At 52.9% G+C, this 23,830-nt stretch overlaps 2 protein-coding genes across 8 annotated transcripts; one reads left to right on the forward strand and one right to left on the reverse strand.

The window, feature by feature from the left end:
• Positions 1–5,542: 5,542 nt before the first annotated feature.
• Adad2 (adenosine deaminase domain containing 2) lies at positions 5,543–10,893 on the reverse strand. Of its 4 annotated transcripts, none has more exons than XM_021228929.2 (11): positions 10,728–10,888; positions 10,484–10,496; positions 9,537–9,647; positions 7,620–7,667; positions 7,391–7,516; positions 7,158–7,308; positions 6,912–7,079; positions 6,588–6,817; positions 6,251–6,494; positions 5,925–6,045; positions 5,543–5,836 (listed from the first exon to the last, which is right to left on the reverse strand). In XM_021228929.2, the coding sequence occupies exons 1-11, from the start codon at positions 10,842–10,844 to the stop codon at positions 5,732–5,734; spliced, it is 1,434 nt and encodes a 477-aa protein (XP_021084588.1). In that variant the 5' UTR covers positions 10,845–10,888; the 3' UTR covers positions 5,543–5,731. The 4 variants fall into 4 exon arrangements, with proteins under 4 accessions (XP_021084588.1, XP_021084587.1, XP_040591972.1 ...); XM_021228928.2 differs by having other exon boundaries at positions 9,537–9,677; XM_040736038.1 differs by having other exon boundaries at positions 10,484–10,893.
• A 5,623-nt stretch (positions 10,894–16,516) lies between these two features.
• Positions 16,517–23,708, forward strand: Taf1c (TATA-box binding protein associated factor, RNA polymerase I subunit C). Of its 4 annotated transcripts, XM_005073085.4 has the most exons (15): positions 16,517–16,636; positions 17,693–17,831; positions 18,666–18,747; positions 18,882–18,979; positions 19,051–19,140; positions 19,227–19,300; positions 19,816–20,054; positions 20,162–20,278; positions 20,391–20,508; positions 20,597–20,668; positions 20,815–20,950; positions 21,054–21,191; positions 21,610–21,784; positions 21,936–22,073; positions 22,157–23,708. In XM_005073085.4, the coding sequence occupies exons 2-15, from the start codon at positions 17,694–17,696 to the stop codon at positions 23,059–23,061; spliced, it is 2,520 nt and encodes an 839-aa protein (XP_005073142.1). In that variant the 5' UTR covers positions 16,517–16,636; position 17,693; the 3' UTR covers positions 23,062–23,708. The 4 variants fall into 4 exon arrangements, with proteins under 4 accessions (XP_005073142.1, XP_040591993.1, XP_040592006.1 ...); XM_040736059.1 differs by lacking the exon at positions 16,517–16,636 and having other exon boundaries at positions 17,817–17,831; positions 18,856–18,979; XM_040736072.1 differs by lacking the exons at positions 16,517–16,636; positions 17,693–17,831; positions 18,666–18,747; positions 18,882–18,979 and having other exon boundaries at positions 18,997–19,311.
• The last annotated feature ends 122 nt before the right edge of the window (positions 23,709–23,830 follow it).

The following is a 23,830-nucleotide window of genomic DNA, read 5'->3' on the forward strand; positions in this document are numbered from 1 at the left end:
AGTTGTGTAGACACAGAAAAGCCAAGGGCTCACTAGACAAAATCACACTTCTCTTGTCTGGCTCTCTTGACCCAGGCAAATGGGAACAGCATCTACTGCTTTTTGAGAACACACCAGAAATCTCAGGGTGATCTGTTTCCAAGTTGAGGAAGTTCCATCTGGACTTCATTGGACAAACAAAAGGAACAGTGTTAGTTCTCAGAACTGAAAATCCAGGCAGACAAAAGGAGAGGTTCCATCCAGGGGTTCAGCCAACATCATCAGTATCAAACAAGCTTATTTTCACTTCATCTTCCCTCGTCTTTCTAGGTGTACTACCTTTACCCCTAGGCTTTCCTCCTGGCCACAAGATGGCTGTACCATCTCCAAATTTCACACTTCGGTTCCACCTGGCCCTGAAGAGCAAAAGCTCCCTTTATCCTAGAATCCCAGGCATGTCTTCTCAGTGGTCTTACGTGGGTTACACAGCACAGCCTTAACCTGACTACTTGGGGAGAAGGGGAGACACTGAAGAGATGGTTCAGGGGTTAAGAGCATTGGCTGCTCTTCCAGAGGTCCTGAGTTCAATTCCCAGCAACCACATGGTGGCTCACAACCCTCTATAATTTGATCTGGTGCCCTCTTCTGGCATGTACGTAGAACACTGTATACATAATAATAAAAAAAATCTTTAAAAAAAAATAAACCCTGACTACCATGGCACCAATTAGCTTATGAGGTTTTAGGCTCACCTGGAAGCAGAAGATAGACTCAATCACATACCTGACAATGGGAACAGTGAGCTGCTCCATAAGAAAGGGGAGAGTGTGGGGTGGTATCCAAGGATGAGGACCACAGTGCCCATCAGGGATGCTTGGCCCCATGCCCCATGCCTTCACATCTAATCACTTACCTTCACCACAGCCTCCTCCTGCTTTGTGAGGAAATGGAGGCACAAAGAGTTCAGGAAGATATCCTGAGGTCATCAGGTGATGGATTAAAGAATTAAGCCCAGCTCGTGTGATTCTAGCCTCTTGGCTCCTTACTGACTCCCAGAGCCCCTTCATCAAATGTGTGTCCCAGATGGTTGCCTCACCACAGACACAGAGTCAGCATCTCATTTTGTATGATGGACTGTAGAGCTAAAACTGCTTATAACAGTAACCAGTGTCTAGGGATGTAGCTCAATTGGTAGTTTGTCTGGTGTGCATAAAGCCTCAGGTTTGATTCCCAGAACTATGATACTAGGTGTGGAGGTCCATGGCTACAAGCCCAGCACTAGGACGCAGAGCCAGGAGGATCACCACAAGCGTGAAGTCAGCCAGGAATATATAGTGAGACCCTGTCCTAAAACAAAAACAAAACAAAGCAAAACAAAACAAAACAAAACAAAAACACCCACAAAACAAGCTATGAGCCCAGGGATGAAAATTTAAATCTACACAAAATCCTGGCCTAGATGCTTACAGCACTTTCATAATTGCTGAGATGTCCTTTAGTGGAGGAGTGGGTGGACACACACTGGTCCATGCTGGATGGAACACCCTGTTCAGTACTTTGAGGTGAGGTTGGGGGCGGAGGGACAGGGCAGGGGCATCTGGAAAGTCTACCTCTACCTAGTTCTGTTGTGAACCAGGGTCTTTCTTGACCTGGCACTTACTGATTTGACTAGGGAGTCCTAGGGATTTCCCTGCTTCTGCCTCTGCACTGCATGTGCTTTGCACATGGAGCTGTGTCCCAGCCCCTCTGAGTCCTGTTTAGAGCAGGTTCTGTTCTCACGCAGACACATTTCTGTGAAGAGACCCTGCAGTGCTAGTTTTCTGCTCACAGCTTGTCTGTGCTCTGCCCCCTCAGTGCAGGAGACAATGACAATTCCCTCTAGGATTGATGGCAGACAGGACCAGAAGACGGTCAGGAACCAAGAACAGCCCCATCTACTCCTGGCTGAATCCCAGCTTGCTGGATGGCTGAGACTCACATTCACTTGCCATATGAGGAACTAGAAAGGCAGAGGGGAGCCTTGGTCCCCTGAGTCCATGCTTCTACCTAGGTGCCTACTGTGCCACTCAAATGAAGATGAAGCCCAGAGACAGCATTGTGCAGAGCCTGCAGAGGTCCAGAAAAGTTCCCACAGGCTAGGACTGTAGGGAAGGGGGCAGGACGTTGAAGAAGGCACCCAGGAAGCCTTGCAGGAGTGTACTGGGATGATAGCTCCAATTTGAATATGCTACTGTCAGCAAAACTTCACCCAGGCGGATCAGGCCAAGAAGACATCAACAGACCGTCACCCCGAGATAGTGCAGTAAGAGAGTTAGGCAGATACTGTGTAACGAAGAGGCTGACTGGGGAGGCAAGGATCAGCAGGCCCATAGATACAGCCAAGGGACAAAGAGTACTTCTTGGCAGATCACAGCAGAGTTAATGTCATTTTTGAACAACTTGTTTACTCAGGGACATAAAACCAAAGCACAGTGACTGATCCATTTCTGGGCCTGGCTGCTATCACCACTGCGGCAGGAATAGTCAATCAACTTAAGTTGTCTCCTGGGGTAAATAGTGGGCAGTTAAGTGGGCTAATGAATAGACATGGGGTTTCCAGAACTCTCATCTCTGGAAAATTATAAGCATGAGAAAAGATTTCAAAAGTGACAAGAAAAAGGTTACCAGCTTTCTTGTGTCCCCTCTCTCAGCAAGAGGCTCCCCAAGGCCTTTACCTTGTGGGCCCCTCTGATGTAGCCCTTCCTACTTTCCCGCCTGCTCTCTGACCTTTTCTTACCCCGATGACCCTGGCTCTACCTGTGGCCTCCTCAAGCGTGCGGACCTGACTGGCAGGGGATGCTGATCTCCACAGAAGTCAGGAGCTGCAGAGCAAAGGCAGGGACAGCTGAGCCAGGAGGAGACTAATAATGACCTCACCCAGTCCTCTTTTTATAGATCAGCAAAATAGGACTCACAGAGGTCAAGCCAAATTCAAGAGCATGGAAAATAATCCAGCAGCCCTGGCTGGCTGCCGAGATGGGAGAGTATGGACGACAGTGGGCAGCCCTCACTGCGTTCTTCCAGAAGGCCGGCCAGAGATGACCACATCTCTCCTGCAGCCTGCTGGTCAAACATGAGGGCCTAAGCTGTCCCCAGCACCTAGAGACAGTGAGATGGCTCAGTAGGCAGAGATGCCTGCCTTCAAATCCAGTGACCTAAGTTCAGTTCCCCAGATCCACATGGTAGAAGAGAATCAACTTCCTGAAAGCTGCTCTCTGACTTCCACTTGTGGGACGGCATGCGTAGGCCCCACCCCCACATCCATCCATCCATCCATCCATCCATCCATCCATCCATCCAATTTTACTTTAAAAAAATTAAAGCTTTGTAGCAGTGTCTGCACTAGGGAGTGGAGACAGGAGGGTCCCAGGGGCTCAATGGCCAGCCAGCCCAGACCAGTCACAGAACCCCAGGACTACATAAGAGACCCTGTCTCAAAACATGGTGGAAGCGATTGAGGAAGACATCCAGTGTCAACCTGTGGCCTCCCCTGCATCTGCACACATGCCTTCCCACACACAAAGAATACACTTGTCTTCTAGATCTGGGCAGAGACACTTCATTTAAAATAACTCTCAGTTCCACCCATTTTCCTGCAAATGCCATTTTATTGTTCTTCCTGGCTACACACAATTCCATTGTGTCTATGTACTGCACTTTCATTATCCATTCTTCAGTTGTCAGACATCTAGACTGGCTCCGTTTCCTGATTATTGTGAATAGAGCAGCGATGAACCCGGACATGCAGGTCTCTCTGTGAAAGACTCACTCTTGGGTAAATACTCAGTGTACAGCTGGCCTGTACAGAAGTTGTTTTTAGAAAAACCACTACACTGATTTCCTTAGTAGCTGCGGAAATTTTCAATCCCAGAGGGACTAAAGGTATGCTTGGGGAAGGGTTAAAAAGACAAAAAGGCAAAATACAAGTAACAGGAAGGGCAGGGTGGGGTAGGGGGATTGGACCAACAGGTGGACATAGGGCTGTGGGAGGAGAGGATCAACCAACCAATCACCTTTTACATACAGCCTAAAACTAAAACTATTAAAATATATCACAGTATCCCCATATAACTAATTCACAACCTGGCATGATGGAAACTAGGCCTGCCGTATGGCTCTACCATGGAGTTTCGCCTCCTGCATGCTTCAGCGCCTCAGAATTACCTTAACACAGAAAGAGGCATGAAAAATATAAAATAGAGGTCATGCTGGGTCGTTCAGGAAATCATAGAATCTATGAATCAGGTACACATGTATTTTTCTACCATAGGTATTTTGGTCTGCTGCCATTTGACTCTGCAGATGCCTGACCTCTGGTCACAGGGACTAGCATCACTCTCCACAAGTCTACTAGTGTGCATACAGGCTTAGAGACTGACCATGAGGACTAGGGTGGAGAGAAAGCCCAGGCTGACCCTGAATGACAGCTCCGGTAGGAGTCATCAGTTGATGGTCAACAGAGACATAGAACAAGAGGCCCACAGGACACTCAGTCACAGGGTTATTAGAATGGGCAACACTAGAATGTGGAGGTGGGGAGTCATCTAATTGACTGTCTGAATGCCTGGGGTGTCCTAGGTAGGTTAACCCCACAGCCAGAACCAGAGTACCAATGGTCTAAGCCCCGGTTCTAATCTGCAGGCCATGGAACCGAAGCACTTGTGTCCACACCCTAGAAGATTGCCCTTCAAACCTTCTAGCACTGCTGCTCCATTCCGCCATGTTCTACACATGTGCCTCTTCACCCACCCCGAGTCAAGTGCTGCTCCACAGAATTGCTTCAGACGCTCCTCTTAGTGGGCCATGTTCCCACAGAACACTAGACATCAACATCAGTCTTGACTAGCTTCACCAGGTCCCTCCATGACAGCACTCTGGCCCTGAACTGGGAAAGGAGGGGGATGAGAGGGCTTCGGACTATAGAATGGGGGTGCGGGGCGCACACTGGCTCCCTGAACTTCAAAGCTGCCATGCTCCCAGCCCGGGGAGCAAGGCCCCAGTTTACAACGCAGCATCTACAGGACATCTACAGTAAGTGCCATCTTCCTGCGTCCACTGTGGCGCCCTGGAGGGAAAGGAGGCAGCAGCGTCCATCCTGCAACTGAAAGGTGATGGCTTCTCCACAGTGGCAGTGGGCTTTTACAGCCACGGGTCCCAGAGAATGGACTCCTGGTGTTTGCTGCCACCCTGCATTCTTCAACATGAGCACTTAACCCGCAAAACACAAGTGCCAGCACAAGCCATGCCTCTGACCAGATGACAGCACCCATTTGTTTCCGCTCCCCAAGCCTAAGCCTCAGAAAGGAAGGGATTCGGGCCTCACAGGCAAGAAAATGCTCCTAGCCTGCCCTCCTGCCTGGACCTGCCCTGGCATTTAGGCCCTCCCACGTCTGCTTTCAGTTCTGTTAAACAGGATGCCAACAGAGTAGTTCTGGAGGGTAGGGTCTTAAGTGAGTACCCACTTGTGGTGGCTTGAAACGCTCCCACAATGGTACACTACCTCAACACACCCAAACACATAAACCACTGGAGAGCATTTCTTTATTCAAAGCAGACATGCAAGAGTCTTCAACTACTGGTGTCGCAGCTCCGTCCTCACCGTTTCCTTGCCTTCATCCACTATGCTCTCCACCTCTCCTTGTCTGGCCTCTCGGACATCCTCCCACTGTGGAGGTCCAAGTCTACTAGGGGTCTTTGTCCCTCGAAGTCCGGCTCAGTGTCTGAATTTACCCACCAGTGGCTTTGAGGGCCAGGCCCCCAGGCCCTGCAGGTCCAGGAGGTGAGAGAGCTGCTGGCGAGCTTCCCTGTAGGGCACAGCCTAGGGTTGGGGGGAGAGAACAGGGTGAGTAGGGCATCTACCGGGAGTGTTGTGGGTGGAGGAAAGGGCTGGAGAGAAAGAAGTCTACCTTGGCATCTTCATAGGTCTTCAGAGACAGGAGCTGGGGATTCTCCAGAGCTCTGGCAACCTGGCGAAATGCTGCGAGAAAGGCCGCTTTACAGAGGCGGGAGGGGGGCCCAACGCTGGCCCTGAGAAAAGACATGTAATGATCATTAGGAAAGAGTAGGCAGGCTTACCCACGTCACTCACACAATCTCCTCCTACTCACAGTGCCTGTGTTACCAGTCACAGGAGGCACCAGCTACCACAGTGTTCTTTACCCTCTTGCAGGGGGATAGGGTTCCCTACCCATGAGCTCCCTGATAAGGCTCAGTCCCACAGGGCCCTCCTCACTCAGTCTTTACACGTCCGGTGGCCACATCAACAACTTCGATGTCAGGATCCCCTAGGCTCCAGTTGAGGCTCAGGCCATGGCAGGTGCTAGGCATAGGGTCAGAGGGGGCCACCAGGGGCCCAGCAAACAGATGCATCGTGGTGCGGACATATGGACATGGAAGACACGACCCCAAGACATTGTCCAGTTTAGGCCGGGAATGAATGGCCCTGTTCAGAGTTGGGGGGTCATGGCAGGGGTCAGCTGTGGGCAGAGAGCACAGGACACGGTCAGAGTTACCACATCCTGCACACCACCCAGAGCCCATTGTCGGCCCCAGCACTTTGTGCCCCTCACCTAGGACAAGACTGGTGGCATAGAGTGGTGGCAGGAAGTGGGCCAGCAGTCCACCACCCAGCCCAAGGACAGCCCAACGTGCCAGCTTGTCACTGGCTGAGAGGCAGCCCACATGGGTATCTCGGAGGGCAGGTGCCACATAGGATACAGGTTTCAGCTGTCCACAGATATGGGCCTGCAGGCGGAAGGCTGGTCTGTGTAGGACATTGTCTTCTGAGGCCAGTGGGAGGCTGTGAGGAGTGGGCAGCAGAATCAGGGTACTCTTTACACCCTGGTTCCCCCACAATGAAACCAAGGGACTCCCAGCCCAGGACACGTACGTACTAGATGTCATGGGCTGCCCCCTTGGGAGTGTTGCTCACATACAGGTGCAGGAAGACCCCAGGCTTGAGGGCAAAGGGGGGCCCAGGCCCAGGCTGGGGGGCCAGCACTGACCGCTCCTTGCCCTTGGGTCCCCCCTCTGTGGCCAGCAGGAGCTGCCTGAAGAAGAACCTAGGAATGACAGGCAGGGGGTGGGGTGAGGGTCTTAGGCAGCTTGCCACAGATCCCGCCTGCCTGCCTATTCCTCACCTCAGCAGGGCCCTGCGGGCAATGACCAAACCATGGCAGTCATGGAGCCGTCGGCCTGAGAACTCCAGCCAGCCAGCACAGCTGCTGCTGCCTGTACCCAGTGCCACCAGCTCGTAGGTCTCTTTGGAGTGACCAATGGTGCCTTGGACCTCTGTGCAGGAAGGGACAAGAAAACTCAGGCCAGGAGCCTGAGCTTGTTTGCGAAGCTGGGGTGGGGGCAGGGCAACTCCTACCCCTCTCCAGGATGACTGCAGCCACTGTCCCCTTACAGGCCTGGTATGGAGAACTCTCATTCAGTAGTCGATCCAAGCCAGCACTGACCACAGCTGCACAGCGCTGCTCATGGGTCAGGATATTCTCTGCACAGTGACCAGAGGACAGGGCAGGACTCAGCCAAGCTCCCCCCACCTTTCCCCCTTCCCTGAGAACAGACACCAGAGTTTAAACCAAGTGCCTACCTACCTATGTTGAGCGAGGTGAGCAGAGGCTGGCGGGGAGTCACAGGAGCCTCTGAAAGAGACAAGAGGAGCTAGTTGATCCTTTGGGAGGCCAAAAAGAGGAGGCCAAGTGTCCATCTTCCAGGCACTGAGTCCACCAGCAGTGCTCTTGTGCTCCCTGGCTTCAATGTAGGGCATCAGAGCAGAGATGGCACATTTCTCCATGCTGATGCCTAAATGGGGCTGTAGACCCACTCACACCCCACCACCCACACACACACACACACACACACCCCACACACACTCCACCACCCACACACCCACACCCACACACTCACCCCCCACACACTCACCACACAAACACCCACACCACACCCACACCCACACCCACACCCACACCCACACACCACCCACACACCCACACCCACACCCACACACCACCCACACACCCACACCCCACACACACTCCACCACCCACCACCCACCACACACCCCACACACACCACCCACACACCCACACCCCACACACACTCCACCACCCACCACCCACCACACACCCCACACACATACATCCACCACCCACACATCCACACCCACACACCCACACACCCACACCACACCCACACCCACACACCCCACCACCCAAACACACACCCACACACCCCACCACCCAAACACACACCCACACCACACCCACACCACACCACACCACACCCACACCACACCCACCCACACCACACCCACCCACCCACACCACACCCACACCACACACACCACACCCACACCCACCCACACCCCACACCCACACCCACCCACACACCACACCCATCCACACCCCACACCCACACCCACCCACCCACACCACACACCCACCCACACCACACACCCACCCACACCACACACCCACCCACACCACACCACACCCACACCACACCACACCCCCACACCACCCACCCACCCCACACCACCCACCCACCCCACACACACCCACCCACCCCACACACACCCACCCACCCCACACACACCCACCCACCCCACACACACCCACCCACCCCACACACACCCACCCACCCCACACACACCCACCCACCCCCACACACCCACCCACCCCACACACACCCACCCACCCCACACACCCCCACCCCACACACACCCACCCACCCCACACACACACCCCACCCCACACACACACCCCACCACACACACACACCCCACCACACACACACACCCCACCACACACACACACCCCACCACACACACACACCCCACACATACCCACCACACACCCCACACATACCCACCACACACACACACACCACACACACACACACCACACACACACACCCCACACACATACACACCACACACCCACACCACACACACACCCCACCCACACATACCCACCACACACACACACCCCACCCACACACCCACACCACACACACACACACTCTACACACACACACCACCATACATACCCACACACATATACCCACCACACATACATACTACACACCACACACACACACACCTTATTGGGCCCCAACCCACACGGGGGGTCTCTGAGTTGTTTGTCAGTCAATAACCACGGGTGCATCCTGTTCTCTAGTCCTGGCTTACAGCCCCGGCCTTGCCCCACAGGCATCAACCTCTAACTATGAAAACACGAACTCTTACACCTGGGTTTTTTCCACTGTGCTGTTAAGTCTTTATATAAGGCTGCTCCCTCCTTGCAATAAAAGCACACACACACACACACACACACACACACACACACACACACACACACACATGCACGCACGCATTCTCTTAGCACAAAGGCTGGACGTCTTGTCTTTCATTTAAATCTCCAGGCTTTTGCCCGATACATTAGACTTGCTTGTGGCTCGGGCATCACACACCCCCAACACACAGCTGCTCACCCCAGTTGGGCCTTGGCTACCTGGCTTTTCCAGCTGCTTCTGGATGTACTGAAGGGCAGAGAGTGCCGCCTGTTGTTTGGCCTCCATCTTGCTTCTCCCTGTTCCCGCAGGACAGACCAACCCATCCAGTTCTGCACACACAGAGAATGAGGAATCTGGACCTGGGGAAGAGATCTTGAGGAAGGAGAAGTCTCCTGGCCTTCAGCCCCAGCTCGACCATTTCTAGTAGGGATTTATGAACCTGGCCCCCTTCTTTCCCTTAAGCCTCCTCTTGAACCTGACAACAGATGGCAACCAAAACAACAAAGGTTCTGGTACACTAAATGGGGACTCTACAGATGGCATGGAAAGACACAAACCACAGGCTATCTCCATTGCTAACTCAACCTGACTTTCACAGAGCCTTCTGAAGCAAGCATGAATGACAGGAGGAATAGGGAACTTCAGGGGACAGAGCCTAGAACCTAGGAGGACGTCCCCCCCACGCCATATGAGGAGACAGCTTCCTTCCTAACAGCAGACTCTGCCTTTCAATTTTCTCCTCCATGCCCTCCTCTTAAAAGATCTTTGGGTTCAATACTGTCATCTCAGGTGTAATAGCCCAGGAGCAGGTTTTTAAAAAAAATCCCAGAATTGGGTCACCTGATCCAAGGATAAGAACACATTTAAGTTCCTTCAGGTGGCACTCCCCATGAGCAAGGTACAGTATCCAACACAGGCAACTGTGATTGCATGAAATTAACCCTTTTCACCAGGGGTGGCTGATGGAGACATTTGTTTAGTTGTAGCCTTGAAAGGTACCAGATTGTTCAAGCTGTTTGCCTTGCTTCTTTGTGAGTGGGGTTTACCTGAGAGATCCCAGGATCATCATGGCCAGTTCAGCAGGGCACTGGAAGAGCCCGACCTTCCCGAATTAATTAGTGGCTCCTTCACCACCCAACATGCACACACCTGCCCCAGGACAAACCTGCAGTGTGGTCCTTCAGGAAGGTCAGAGAGACGCCCAGGTTAGCCACACACTGGTTGAGCAGGGCCACCGCCTGGACTGGGGGTGGGTCCCTGGGCAACAGACTGAGTTCCTGGGCGGCCATGGGGAAGTCGCCTGCGGGCTCTGCGTGCATGACCGAGCCTCCCAGGGCCTTACAGGCCTCCCCACGGGCCTCCTGCCCCCTAGCCACCCCAGTCTCAGGTGCCCCAGGGGTCCCAGGTACCCCGTCCCCAGCCTCTGTGGGCTCCTGGCCTCCCCAGGGCCTCCAGGGTCCAGGGCTGATTTGCAGCGACGCTGCCAGTCGAGGCCTCCTGCGCCCACTCTCGTCCACGCTCGCCATGGCCGCACCAGAACTCGCGCTGCGCCCTTTTCTATGTGGAGCATGTGGCACAGAGCAGATCATGAACTCTGCCTCTGCTTGGACCCGGCCAATGACAGACTGCGGCTCTGTGATGGATGCGGTAACCAGCCAATGGGGAAGCCTGTCTCCCAGCTGTGCTTTGAACTCATACCCGCCACCCGCCATTCACGCAGCACGAGGGCAGGTCTCGTGAGGGCTCGTCAGCCTCTGTTCTTGACGCTTGGGAGTGGAAAATTGAGGGTTTGCAGGCTTTCCATCCAGACTATAGCCCATCCTAGCCCCCTTACCTGAACGGGGAGTCCCTTCACAGCCTGGTATGGTACTTTAAATCTCCCACCCCGCCTTCTTGAAGCCAAACAGAAGTGCGAGCTCACCCAAGATTAGCCCTTGCCTGTCTCCACTTCCCAGAGGAACTTGCGTTTGGACTGGAAAATACCGCAAGATGTCAGTTATTTAAAACGAGTGGGGGTAGGGCTGGCGTGATGACGCAGCAGGCATTTGCCGTTAAGCCTAAGGACCTGAGTTCAATTCCCGGGACCCACAAGTTAAATGCAAAGACTAAATTTGCCAGAGGGTTACTGTGATCGCCACATACCTGTCGTGATATGCTTACTAGCAAGCATACACACACACACACACACACACACACACACACACACACACAAATGTAAATTTTAAGTGAGGGAACTAAAGTGAAGGGGGGAAGAGAAAAAAATATGAAGGCAAAAGTGCGAGCAATTTACAGAGTATTGGCTATGGAAAGTGATGCCAGTGGCTTATAACTACCATAAGTATTTGATGAGGTTGAACACTGCAGCATTGTGTGGTGTTTTGTTTGGTTTTTTGAGACAGAGTTTCTCTGTGGGACAGTCCTGGCTGTCCTGGAACTCACTCTGTAGACCAGGCTGGCCTCGAGCTCATTGAGATCCACTTGCTTCTGCCTCTCACGTGTTGGAATTAAAGGTGTGTGCATCTGTTTTATTGAATGTTGAATATATGTTACTAGATTACACTGCAGCTTATTCAAAGCAAGCCAGGAGGACCTGGAATTGACCTCTGTGAAGAAATACGTGTCTATAAAGGGAGACTGGTGTGATAGTCAAAAATGATGATCTCCCCAAGATTTCCACACCCTAGTCCCCAGAGCCGAGGCACATGCGACTGAACTTGACAAGGGAGAATCAAATATTCTAATCAGCTGACTTTATTTTTATTTTTATTTTATTTATTTATTTTGAAACAAGGTTTCTTTGTGCAGCCCTGGCTGTCCTGAAACTTTCTCAGTATGGAAGGTTGACCTTGAACTCACAGAGATCCACCTGCCTCTGACTTCAGAGTGCTGGGATTAAAGGCATATGCTACCATTGATTGGCTAATCAGCTGACTTTAAAAGAATGTATCTTGGGTTATCCAGGTTGGCCTAGTGTAGCCACAACCATCCTTATTGGAAGAGAATTGAAGGTAGTATCATAAGAGTCAAGCAGCCTTTGTTAGGTTGAAGATGGAGGGAGACATGTGCCTTGAAATGCAGGAAGCTTCCAGAAGCTGAAAAAGGCAAAGCACTGTAGTTTCCCCCTTCTCCAAAAGTTCCTGCTCATACCGTGATTTTGGTCCAGTGGGTCTGTGTTGGACCTCTGATGTCTAGAACTGTAAGAAACTGTATTAAGTTAGAGTTTCGATAACTTGTCATAGCAGGGGAACCAACGTATGTGATCTTCAAGCTTGGCATAGGAGTACACATCTGATCTCAGTACTCAGAGAACTGAGGCAGGAAATTTGAAAGTCTGAGACCACCTGTCTCAGAAGAATAGTCTATAGTGGTTTTGCATATATGCACCCTAAAATAGTTTTTTTAAAATCTAGGTAGCCTCAGTTCTTAATCCCAAGGCTGTTGGCAAAATATCGTGTTTTTTTATTATGTTATAATCACCCTTTTAAATCTATTCCACCTAAACTATAGGAATGCTGCCTTAGGTCATTTCATTTATGAAAAATTGCCTCCTCAATTGACCTCATTGGCAAAGTTGGTCCTCAGAGGCAAACCAGTGCCAAGCTGGACTCACATCCTATCAGGAGCAGCCTGTGCTCATCTTTTAATTTGAATAAGTAAGTATGCTGTCATTGCCCTGAGAGCCACCTCATCTCATTTTCTCCGTTGCCAACTCGGTGTTTAGGACATGTTGGGGGTTGTGCCAGATAGACGAATTCCACCCTTATCTTTGGAATTTGGTTTCCTAGCTTGAGAACTAAATAAGCTGTGACCTAACCAATCAGTCAAAGTGTCCATGAAATGGGGCGAGCAGGACTGACATAATTTTTGGGGGGGACTTGTGAAACTATAACATACCTACAGAAATCAGTAGACCATTCATGCTGAATGTGCCCTTGTGTTGTGGAATACAGTTCTCTGGGCATAGTATGGCCACTGCCATTTTGAAAAGAGACCAGCTATGATGACCTACACGAGACCCTCCCTAGATCAAGCCTGTTAACGTGCCCTCATAGAAGGAGAGTGTGGGGAAGAGTCATCAGGTCCTCGCCTGAAATTACAGCTCCTGTCTCCACTCTTACCCCAGCTGCACATAATCCTCCCCAGCCGCAGATGGTCTCAGCAGATGTCTGTAGTAGATTGAAGGTAACTAAAGGGTGGGGAGCTCCTATCGACACACCTATGCTGCAATGTGACTCCTGGATAGTGCGGCTGTTTGGGGGATCACTCGCCCTCCTATAATGACTCCAGTGAGCTCATTGGTTCACTGAGCTGGACTTCAGTGGAATAATTTCTTTGGCTTCCACTGCCTTCTTTACTGAGGTGAATAGGTACAGACTCCTGGGGAACAGCATGCGGCACCACATGAGCAACACTCCACCAAGAAGCAGACTGTTGTCTCACAAAGCCCTTCCTCATTCTCCTATCCTCGTCTCTTAATGGAGCTTTCTTCCAGGGCCTCCTGCAGGGCGCCTGCTGTGTCCTGGCACCTTCCTGTTTGGCACCCATTCTAGGGCAGCACTCCATGAGGGAAAGTGGTGACTGTGGCTGTGAAAGGTGGAAAGGGGCCATCTGATCCCAGGCACCTTCCAAATACAAACTGTATAGCTGGGAATTGACAATCTGAAAATTGATTTTTTTTCGAGACAGGGTTTCTCTGTTATTGTTTTGGAGGCTGTCCTGGAACTTGCTCTGTAGACCAGGCTGGCCTCAAACTCACAGAGATCCGCCTGCCTCTGCCTCCCGAGTGCTGGGCTTAAAGGTGTGCGCCACCAACGCCTGGCACAAGTTGATTTTTAAAGAAACCCACAAAACAGGGCCTCATGTATTCCACTCTGGCCTCCAACTTGCTATGTAGCCAAGAATAACCTTGAACTTCTAGTCCTCCTGCCTCTTCCGCAGATTGCTGGGATTACAGGTATGAGCCACCACTTGCTTATGTGGGGCTAAGACTAGAACCCAGGGCTTTGCACAAGCTAAGCCATCACCGTACCAGCTGAGCTACCTCCCTCCACCCCTTACAAGGTGATCCTTTTTTGGTTGTCTTTTTGTTGTTGAGACAGGGTTTCTCTGTACAACCCTGGTTGCTGCCCTGGCTCTGTAGACCAGGCTGGTGTCAAACTCAGATGCCATTGCTGGGATTAAAGGCGCGAACAGACACTACCAGTCACAAATTTATCTGTTAGAGCTGTGGTTTGTAGAGTGTGGGGCTGTGGGTCAGCTGTGTTATACTGGACCCACTAAATTAGAAACTTAAGTGGGCTCAGCAAACTGTTTTAATTAGCATGCCTCCAGGTGGCGCTGATGTACTTAAGCTATCATGCTACAAGGATAAACGTTGCTATTTCTGACTGGACAGTGGTTCTAAAGCCACATGCAGGGAATCCCTGCGTTGCCTGGGAATGGGAAAGATGTTGACTCAAGCACAACTCTCATCTCTATGACATAGAGAATAGAAGACAGCTTACTCTTCAGCTAAACATGAATTAGCACGGCCCCGCATGATGGCTAAATTGGTTGTCTGCTGAACATTTTAAATGAATTGGGACCTAAGTTTCTGGGCACTCCTGTGAAGGTTTTTCTTAATTAATGGAAGAAGGAAGACCCACCCTAATCTGGGCCACACCTTCTGGTGGTAGTCTAGTTAAAAGGATGTGGAAGGCTGGGCGGTGGTGGCGCATGCCTTTAATCCCAGCACTCGGGAGGCAGAGGCAGGCAGATCTCTGTGAGTTCCAGGCCGGGCTGGACCGATAGCCTCCAAAACAATACAGAGAAACCCTGTCTCGTAAAAAAAAAAAAAAAAAGGATGTGGAAAAAAATTTTGCCCGACAGTGGTGGCACACGCCTTTAATCCCAACACTCAGGTGGCAGAGGCAGGAGGATCTCTGAGTTCAAGACCAGCCTGGTCTTCAAAGAGTTCCAGGACAGTCTCCAAACCTACAGAGAAACTGTCTCGAAAAACCAAACAAACAAACAAAAAACCAAACTTTGATTTTTTTTGCCTACTTGTCCTTACGCAAGACCATTTATTTATGCCATTGTCGAGGCATTCCTTCACCACCAGCATTTTGACCAACTTCTTTGGGATTCCAACATAGACAGTCAGCAGCTCTCCAGGCTCATCCAGGACTCTAGCACCAGGCAGGGACTACTGAGACATCCAGCCTCATGCACTGAGAGCATCACCTTTTCAGTCATGGTCATGGACAGCTATTGTTGGACTACCCAGATCACAGCTCTAAGCCAGTCTAATAAAATCTCCTCTATTCTATATTCATCCATCCGTTCTGATAGAGAAACCTGACTAACACCCAGAAACACGAATTTAGGGTTCCCTGGATAATCTGGTACACAGAGGAGACAGATTAATGAAGTTTTGCTAGTTCCAGAACTAGGAAATCATAACCCAAAGCAGTTTTCAAATACATTGGAGGGAACGTCATGTAGGTAGGTTATAGCGAAGCAGGAGCATCTATTTTAGGTTTTAAGATTCTGTCTGAGCCGGGCGTTGGTGGTGCACGCCTTTAATCCCAGCACTGGGGAGGCAGAGGCAGGCGGATCTCTGAGTTCGAGGCTAGCCTGGTCTACAGAGTGAGTTCCAGGACAGACTCCAAAGCTACAGAGAAACCCTGTCTCGAAAAACCAAAAAAAAAAATTCTGTCTGAAACCATTCTTAGCTTCTGGGTGTGTGGAAGCGAGTGGTGGGTCAGCAGAGCCACACATCCTAAGTTTCACGTGAAAGTCATAAGACAAAAGCAACTTGCAGGAAGCCTCCACGACTCGCTGCATCTGAGTTTGAACGTGTCTCCCAAAGCACGCAGGTGCACGCTGGAGTTTGAGAACTACCGGCTAATACTCTTTCCTGGCCCCTGATTCAAGCCACGCATGAGCCCAGGGTTATATGTAAAGCGGATTCTTAGGATTTATGGACAATAAATACAGTGCGTGGCCCATCGGAGGTGGTCGGTGATGGTTAAGCGAATCAGTTTAAGTTTCACAACACTTCTGTGAGATAAGAAGTTAATGAAGCAGAGGCAGAATCATCCAACACCGGGATGCGAATTCCAAACCTAAGGCGCCACGACCTCGCCTATTCCTTGTCTGCCCGACAGGTAGCGCCGGAGGACGCAGTGAGGCCTTGCTAAGGGCGGGATTTCCTGTTTCTCCGGAGCACTTCCGGCCTGGTCCGAAAAACAGTTCAGTCCGGCTGTGTATGCTCCAGCGTTCTGAGCTGAACAGTTGATGAGTCGGCGCTCCGGCTCCTTTTTGGATCCTGGATCAGGTGAGACTGTCGCCGGGAACCAGCATGGTCTGCGCACGGGGATGATTTGAGCACGTGACGGAGCCGCGTGGCCTCAAAAACCAGGGACAGGCGGGTTCCAGCGCTGAGGCTGAGGCTGGTCCCGGATTCTTACGATGAGGGAGGGCGGCCTCTGGCACACTTGTGAGCAAGTTAACCATACACCTCAGACTCCGCAAATCCAGCAGGTGCTCCTGTTGCTGATGTTCGATTTAAATTTTCTGAAGCTGTGGATTGATTAGCCCCTGTGGCTCTTTTGGAGGCTGTCCTGGTACTAGCTCTTGTAGATCAGGCTGGCCTCGAACTCACAGATCTGCCTGCCTCTCCCTCCCGAGCGCTGGGATTAAAGGCGTGCATCACCAACGCCCGGCAGTGGTTCTCAACCTCTCTAGTGCTGCGTGCGACCCTTTAATACAGTTGTAGTGACCTCCAACGATAAAATTGTTTTCGTTGCTACTTCATAACTGTAATTTAGCTACTGTTATGAATGATAATGTAATTATCTGGGCTTTCCGATGGTCTTGGTCGGCTCCTGTGGAAGAGGGTTGAGAAGCGCTGTTCTAGAGAGTTCCTACTTTTCGTTTCACGGGCATTTTTGGAGAAGCCGATTATTGGCAGTGGGAAGACAGGAATAGCATGCAGCCCTTGTCCACAGAAGGGTGGAGCATAGTCTGCCCGCCACTCTCGAACACAGTGCCCACCCCACTTGATCCTCCACTCTCCGTCATATTCTGTGGTTGCCTATCTCTTTGGCACTTTTCCTGCCTCAGAACCTTTGCACTCACTGGCCATTCTCCGTTGACCCTCAACCCAAGTGTGTGCAGAGAGCTATCTCCCTGACTACCTTAGGGACCCCTCACTGCCCATCAGCACCCTCCCCTGTGATGGGCGAGTGAGCAGTTCTCCCGAGGCCCTTCTTACTCTCCGACATTAGGCTGCATAGTCTGGTTTCTGCCTGTTTCTTTGTAGTAGACTCACTGAGGGTACTGTTCAGACTCCCAATGAAGGTGTGCGTGACATTCGATGCATTTTTTCCAGGATGGACTTCCCCAGCTCTCTGCGCCCCTCGTTATTTATGGCTGGTCCTCTTGGCATGACTGATGGCCCTGACCTGTCTTTCATGTGTAGCTGGAGAGATGCACTGACCATGCCAGGGTCCCAGCCACAGAACTGCAAGGTGAGGATGTTAACAGGGCCCTTCCTTTGGTCCCCCCTTATCATTCAGACTCAGCTGCACACATGATAGGTAGGGCCATGCTACTCTCCAGACCCTCCTCCTGCTGTGCACAGGCCATGCTGCTATCCAGAGAGAGTCGTTCAACGGAGGCTGGGGCTCCTCTTTCCTCCCTCTCTCCCCAGCTTCAGCAGGTATTCACTGACCATTGTTTCTGTGCCAGGGTCCTTACAGGCCCAGGAGTCCAGCATAAGGAAGTTAGGCAACCCCGCCTCGGGGACTGCCAGTTAAGGTGGCAGAGTTTGTAACAACAGGCAGACACTGTGTAGTGTGGCCTTGGTTCTACGGGACAGTAGAATGGCAGGCAAAGGGGGCAGGGTTTCTGCTGGCATCTTGGGAGGGACTTCGTTAGCTGCCCAGCTGCCTCGTGGAATTGAGTACATACAGGAGAGTGGGTCAAAGAGAGAGGGTGTAGGAGGGCGTGTTCTTGGACCTTGGGACAAGGGAGCCTTGCTGGTTCCTGCTGCGAGCCTCAGCAGCCCACTGAAAAGCAGGACTCAGAAGTGACTAAGGAAGTTAGAGCTCATTGGGTTCTGGGTGCACAGACCAGACATGGGTGTGAAAGCTGGTGTGAATGGACTTTAGGTTCCGGAGTTGGCTGCCTGGGTTTAAGTCCCTGCCTTCTCTTTACTGACTCTCACCTGGGACAAGTGACAGCAAACTTATGCTTCAGTTTCTACATCAGTGAAGTGGCTGCTTTGCAGAGCTGTCATGAGGATTGAAAGAAGTAGTGGAGGACTGCACCCCTACCATGTTATTGCTGTCCTGTTCCCCTAGGACCGAACATTGCCATTGGCCAAGACCCTGCTGTGGGAGCCAACAACACCAGGACCCCTTCCCCTGCTGCCTCCTGGTCCTGGTAAGGGTCTCCTTCTGGGTTCTCCCCAAGAACCTCAGCCACCACACACACACATTCCAGGCCCTGGATACCTCTAGATAACATTGCGTTTCCATGCCTTCTTCCCAGGTTCTTTGACTTCTCTCTCCCCTTAGATCCCTGGGAACCTGGCATGACCCCTCGGGACCTCCTTTTCCGGGGAGGTCACCGCTACCAGTTCCGGCCTCAGGGTGGGCTAGATGTCACTGAGCAGGTAAGTGGTCCCAGGGTGGGATTATGCTGCACAGCCTGGGCTGTGCTTAGTGACACAGCCATTTCTCACAGCTCAGCCGCTTCCTGTGGGACCATGGGGACATAGCCTTCGCACCCTTGGGGAGGCTCATGCTGGAGAACTTCAGATTGGAGGGGAACAAGGTGAGTAAGGGCCATTGGCTGGGTAAAGGGTCAGCCACCTCCCTGGTGAAACTCGGGGTTGCAAACCTGACAGGCCTTCCCTGCAGGGCTATTCGAAAAAGATGACCATAGTCAGCGTGAAGAGGCTGCTTCAGGACCTCGGTGGACACCAGCCCTGGGGGCAAGTAGCCAGTGAGAAAGCAGCCATGGATAGGCCTGGCTGGTGGTGGGATATAGAAGGATCTAGGGCACAGACCAGGTTTTTGTCACAGTGGCTTTTCTAGCCCAGCCCAAGGTCATGAGCCACAAGCTCACAAAACCCCCAGCTTCAAGCAGCTTAAGGGAAAAAGAGAATCGATCGTTGGTTGATCTTAATTACAGCTTATCCAGATATTCCGAATGTTGACAGAGCTCTCTGTTTTCTCATCCACTTCCTTCTGTCTGACTTAATTCAAGTAGCAACAGGATGGCTTCTCATTCCAAGGAGTTAGTATCCAAAGTATCACAAATCCTAGAAAAGACTTGTTGGCCTGGCTGGATCTTCTCAGCTCTCTGTGACCCACTCGCTAGGGGGCGCTGAAATATTCAGGGTCTGGGGTCCAGGAACTGGGCAGGATGTATTCTAGGTAATTGTAAAAGAGGCTGCCTGCTTCTCCTTCACTGTCCCAGTGCCATCTTCTGCTGCATTGTCCCTAGATGTCCTTGGGCTTTCCTTAGCCACCGGCTACGTCGCTTCTCCATCCTTGGGGGTCCTGTCCTGAGCAGGTCAGTGTCATTGCTTATGGGGAGGCTGCTGCATGAAGAATTGGCTACGCGGTGGGAGCAGTTGCTGCTGGATGAGGCCTTCACTGGGGGGGCCTTGGCCTGGCTCCCTGGAAGGACAGCGCGAGCTGGACAGCTGGTCTACCCTAGTGGAGGTGCCTTGGACAAGCTGTGTATCCTTTCTCATTCGGTGGGGATCCTGAGGCCATCCATAGAGTGGTCCAGGGGAAGAGTGAGATGGGTGACAAGAGTCCATCCCAATCCTTAACCAAGGACTCAGATTTCCAGGAGGTCAGTGTGAATTCAGGTGGCAATCCCCGGGTCCTTGAGGACCCTGGGCACATCCAGCTTCGGGGGCCTGTACGGCAGGTGGTGACCAGCACAGTCCAGGGAGAAAGTGAGATTCCTTCCCTTCATTCTCCCTCTCCTTCTTCCTTGTCCAGCTGGCTGCTGTCCCGCTAGCCACACACTGACACATACTGCAAGTCTGACCTTTCTGTTCTCCCCAGCACTTCTGGCCGTCCGCTCTGACTACCACTGTGCCATATGGAAGACTGATAAGCAGGGGCCACCAGCACCCCTGCAGGTGTTGCAGGTGGAAAAGGGGGCCACTGGCGTTAGCCTCAGGTGAGAGTTGTTGGCTTCCTGCCAAGGGTAAGGGCCTGGAGGAAGAGCTGGGTTGCTGGATCATAACATAGCATCCTGCGCCCTGTAGCCCTCACCTGCCAGGAGAGATGGCCATCTGCAGCCGCTCTGGAGCTGTGTGTCTGTGGACCCCACAGGATGGGTAATTCCCCTTCCCCCTAAAACCTTCCACTGCAAAGCAGAACCATGGCCTTCTGCTCCATGGCTGTCTTCCAGCCCCGCCCCTTAACGCCCTTGTGCCCCCAAGCTCCACCAGGCCCACACCCATGACCTGCCTTCTTCCTCAAGGCTGCAGCTAGTCTACAAGGACTCTGAGACGCTTGCCTTCCGTGATCCTTCTCCCTGGCGCTGGGCAGACTTCACTGCTCACCCCCGGGTGCTGACTGTGGGTGACCGCACGGGTCTGAAGATGGTTGACATTCAGGTATTGGTGCGAGGGGGCAGGAAGCAATAGAGCCAGCAGTGATGGGCTGCAGGAGGCCCATCTCCAGCCTGAAGACTGGCTGATCGTGCTGTACTTTCCCTAGGGCCCCCCAGGCTGTGGGCTGCTGCTCTTCCGTGCCGGAGCAGAGGCTGCCTGCCAGAAAGGAGAACGGGTGCTGCTTGCCCAGTACCTCGGGCAGACAGGTCCCACCTGCACTCCTCTACATCTCATCTGCACCCAGGTGAGAAGCCGCCTCCTCCTGGGGCTCGGACTCAGGCTTCTCCAGAGCGTCTGCCAGCCGGCCTGATACACAGCCACAGGAACTGGGGAGTGTGGGTCCCCATTCATATGATCTCACTAGGGTAGGGCAAACTGGGTCATCTGCTAAATCAGATCAGAACCTGGGAGGAGGCACAAGAGTCTCATTGGGAGCGAGGTTTTCTTCATGCTTCTAATGAGAACCCTTCCGGGATGGTGCTGCCTGCCCAGGAAATATACATGTTCCAAGTTTGGTAGGCCAAGCTGAGCGGGACTTGAAGGCTGATGGGAGGGCCCTCCTCTGGGTATTGGTTACCTGCTACAGGCTGTGTGTCTTGGAAAGAGTTATTGGAAGGCTGGTGCCAGGCATCAGCCATGCCCGCCTCTCCCTTCTCCCACAGTTCTCTATCTACCTGATGGATGAGCGCCTCCCCCTGGTGCCAATGCTCAAGTGGGACCACAACCTGCCGTCTGCACCTCTGCTTGCCCGCCTGCTACCCCCAGCTAGCCCTGGCAGCCCATGGCCCCTACTACTAGGGGGCCAGGGTGGACAGCTTCAGCTGTTGCATATAGCAGGTCTGCCAGGCAGGAGGGAGGCTCATGGAGACGGGCTGGGGCTGGGGCTGGGGCTGGGGCTGGGGCTGGGGCTGGGGCTGGGGCTGGGGCTGGGGCTGGGGCTGGGGCTGGGGCTGGGGCTGGTATACCTAGTTCTCTGTCCTTCCTCCAGGAGAGGGGACCTCCATGCCCCAGCTGGCAGGGCCTCCTCAGTCTCTGCCTTCCATCATTGACTCCTTCCCTGCCTTTCCTTCACTGGAACCCAAGAGGCAACAGCAGCTGCAGGAGCGTCTGGAGGCACCAGTCATAGGTGCGATGGGCGGAAGGGGCTTGGGGCTGCTGAGGGGAGGTGCTTCCAGACCCTGCCTGCATCTCTTCTCCGTCGCTGTCTAGGTCTGGCTGCTGCCCCACCGTGTGCCTCTGTCCCGACACTGCTGCTCTTCCAGCTCTCGGCAGCTGGGGATGTCTTCTACCAGCACCTCCGCCTCCAGCCAGCCTCCAGTCTTGGAGAGCCACCTGATCACCAAGCATCAGAGTGCCCTGCATCCAGGGCAGCACCTTCTGTGGACCAGTCCTCCTGGACCCCTCAGGCCAGTGCCCGTTGCAGACGTTGGGTGGAGGCCCTGATGGAGCTATCCCCTACTAGTCCAGTGTGGGCGGCCCCTACCTTCTCCCACCGCCGTTTTCTGGGCCACGTGGAGCATCAGAAGAGTCAGACCATGTCACAGAAGCTCCGAGCAGCCATGGCCAAGGGGAAGCTCCTGAGGCCTGAGGATCTGGGTACTCCCCCCAGGGCAGAGCTGCCCCCTGCACCTCAGTGCAGCCAGCAGGATGAGCTCACTGAGCGCTTGGCAGAAGCCTGGGAAGGTGGGGCAGCCGCCTGGTGGAAAAGGCATCAAGGTCAGACCTCAGGGTCCCAGACACAGATCAAGCGGCCCAAGCGCCGGACTCAGCTGTCTAGCACCTTTTCCTCACTTACGAGCTGCTTGGACTTCCCAGATACCAGCAGCCCCCCTTGTAGCCAAAACCTTGCTACCTCAGAGGCCTGGCCTCAGGCCCCAGGGACCCTACCCTCACAGGAGTTGACACAGGAGCCATGGGCCCACGGTGTGCGGCGTGAACGTCGACAGACCCTCCGGGACTACATGGCCAAGCTACCACTTCAGAAGGACACTCCAGGACCTGTGGCTACCCCTCCCTCCCAGGCCTCCAGCCTCCGGGCCACGCCCTTGAGGCGGCAAACAGCTGTTCTCTCTGGCTCCCATACTCCCCGGAAAAAGCCACGAATGGGCTTCTGAGTGTGGACAGCCATGCTTGAAAACAGCCTTCATCCTGGACCCTTGCACTGAGCTTAGCCAACATGGTCCCAAACAGAGTCTCTACCCAAGGAGATTGTGTCCATCTGAATGAGTGGGGAGCAAACCTGTTTAGTGTGTTTGATGGCAGGTTATTCCAGAGCTCTGGCTGCAGAGGCTGCCTTGGGGCCACTGATGCGGGGACCCTGTGGATCCCGAGTTCCCCACTCACCCAGTGTGGGCCATCCCTTCCTCCCACTGCTGTTTTCAGGGTTACATGGGACAGCAGAAGACCATGCGACATGCATGCGACAGAGCTCTGAGCAGCCATGGCCAAGGGGCAGCTCCTGCAGCCTGGGGGGTCTCAGTACACTCCCCAGGCAGAGCTGCCCCCCCCTGCACCTCAGGGCAGCAGAATTGCTGGGAAGTAGAGTCTTTGTGTTAGTGTTACCTTCCTGTCCTCAAAGGAAATGGTGTTGGGGGCTGAGGCCCCAAGTGCCTCCTAAGGTGGCACAATGTTGGTTGGCAGCCTCTGTTGTGGGGTGTTTGTGTGACACTCCACATGGGCTCTGTAGGAGTTGATACTTTGGCTCTGGCTTGGGGCTGAATAAACCTGTCCACTGGCCATGAGCTGGATGGCCATATGAACAGATGGTGTCTCTGTGTACCTTTCCGTGTCTGATGTGTAAAGCCCTACTCCCTCCACCTTGGGCTGCACACACAGCCCAGTCTCTAGTCTCATCAGAATGGAGCCTGACCAGTAGCTCAGTAA

This window comes from Mesocricetus auratus, unplaced genomic scaffold, assembly GCF_017639785.1.
Source record: "Mesocricetus auratus isolate SY011 unplaced genomic scaffold, BCM_Maur_2.0 Super-Scaffold_6723, whole genome shotgun sequence".
Taxonomy (NCBI): Eukaryota; Metazoa; Chordata; class Mammalia; order Rodentia; family Cricetidae; genus Mesocricetus; species Mesocricetus auratus.

Bases quoted from the DNA above. Each gene is read 5' to 3' on its own strand.
- Adad2 (XM_005073086.4), bottom strand. From the start codon at position 10,844: ATGGCGAGCGTGGACGAGAGTGGGCGCAGGAGGCCTCGACTGGCAGCG. The intron at 7,517-7,619 runs GTAGGTAGGCAC...GTCACTGTGCAG, and splicing joins GCTCACCTCGCTCAACATAG to AGAATATCCTGACCCATGAG. The intron at 5,837-5,924 runs GTAGACTTCTTT...CCCCAACCCTAG, and splicing joins AGACCTATGAAGATGCCAAG to GCTGTGCCCTACAGGGAAGC.
- Taf1c (XM_005073085.4), top strand. From the start codon at position 17,694: ATGGACTTCCCCAGCTCTCTGCGCCCCTCGTTATTTATGGCTGGTCCT. The intron at 20,951-21,053 runs GTATTGGTGCGA...TACTTTCCCTAG, and splicing joins TGAAGATGGTTGACATTCAG to GGCCCCCCAGGCTGTGGGCT. The intron at 21,192-21,609 runs GTGAGAAGCCGC...CTTCTCCCACAG, and splicing joins TACATCTCATCTGCACCCAG to TTCTCTATCTACCTGATGGA.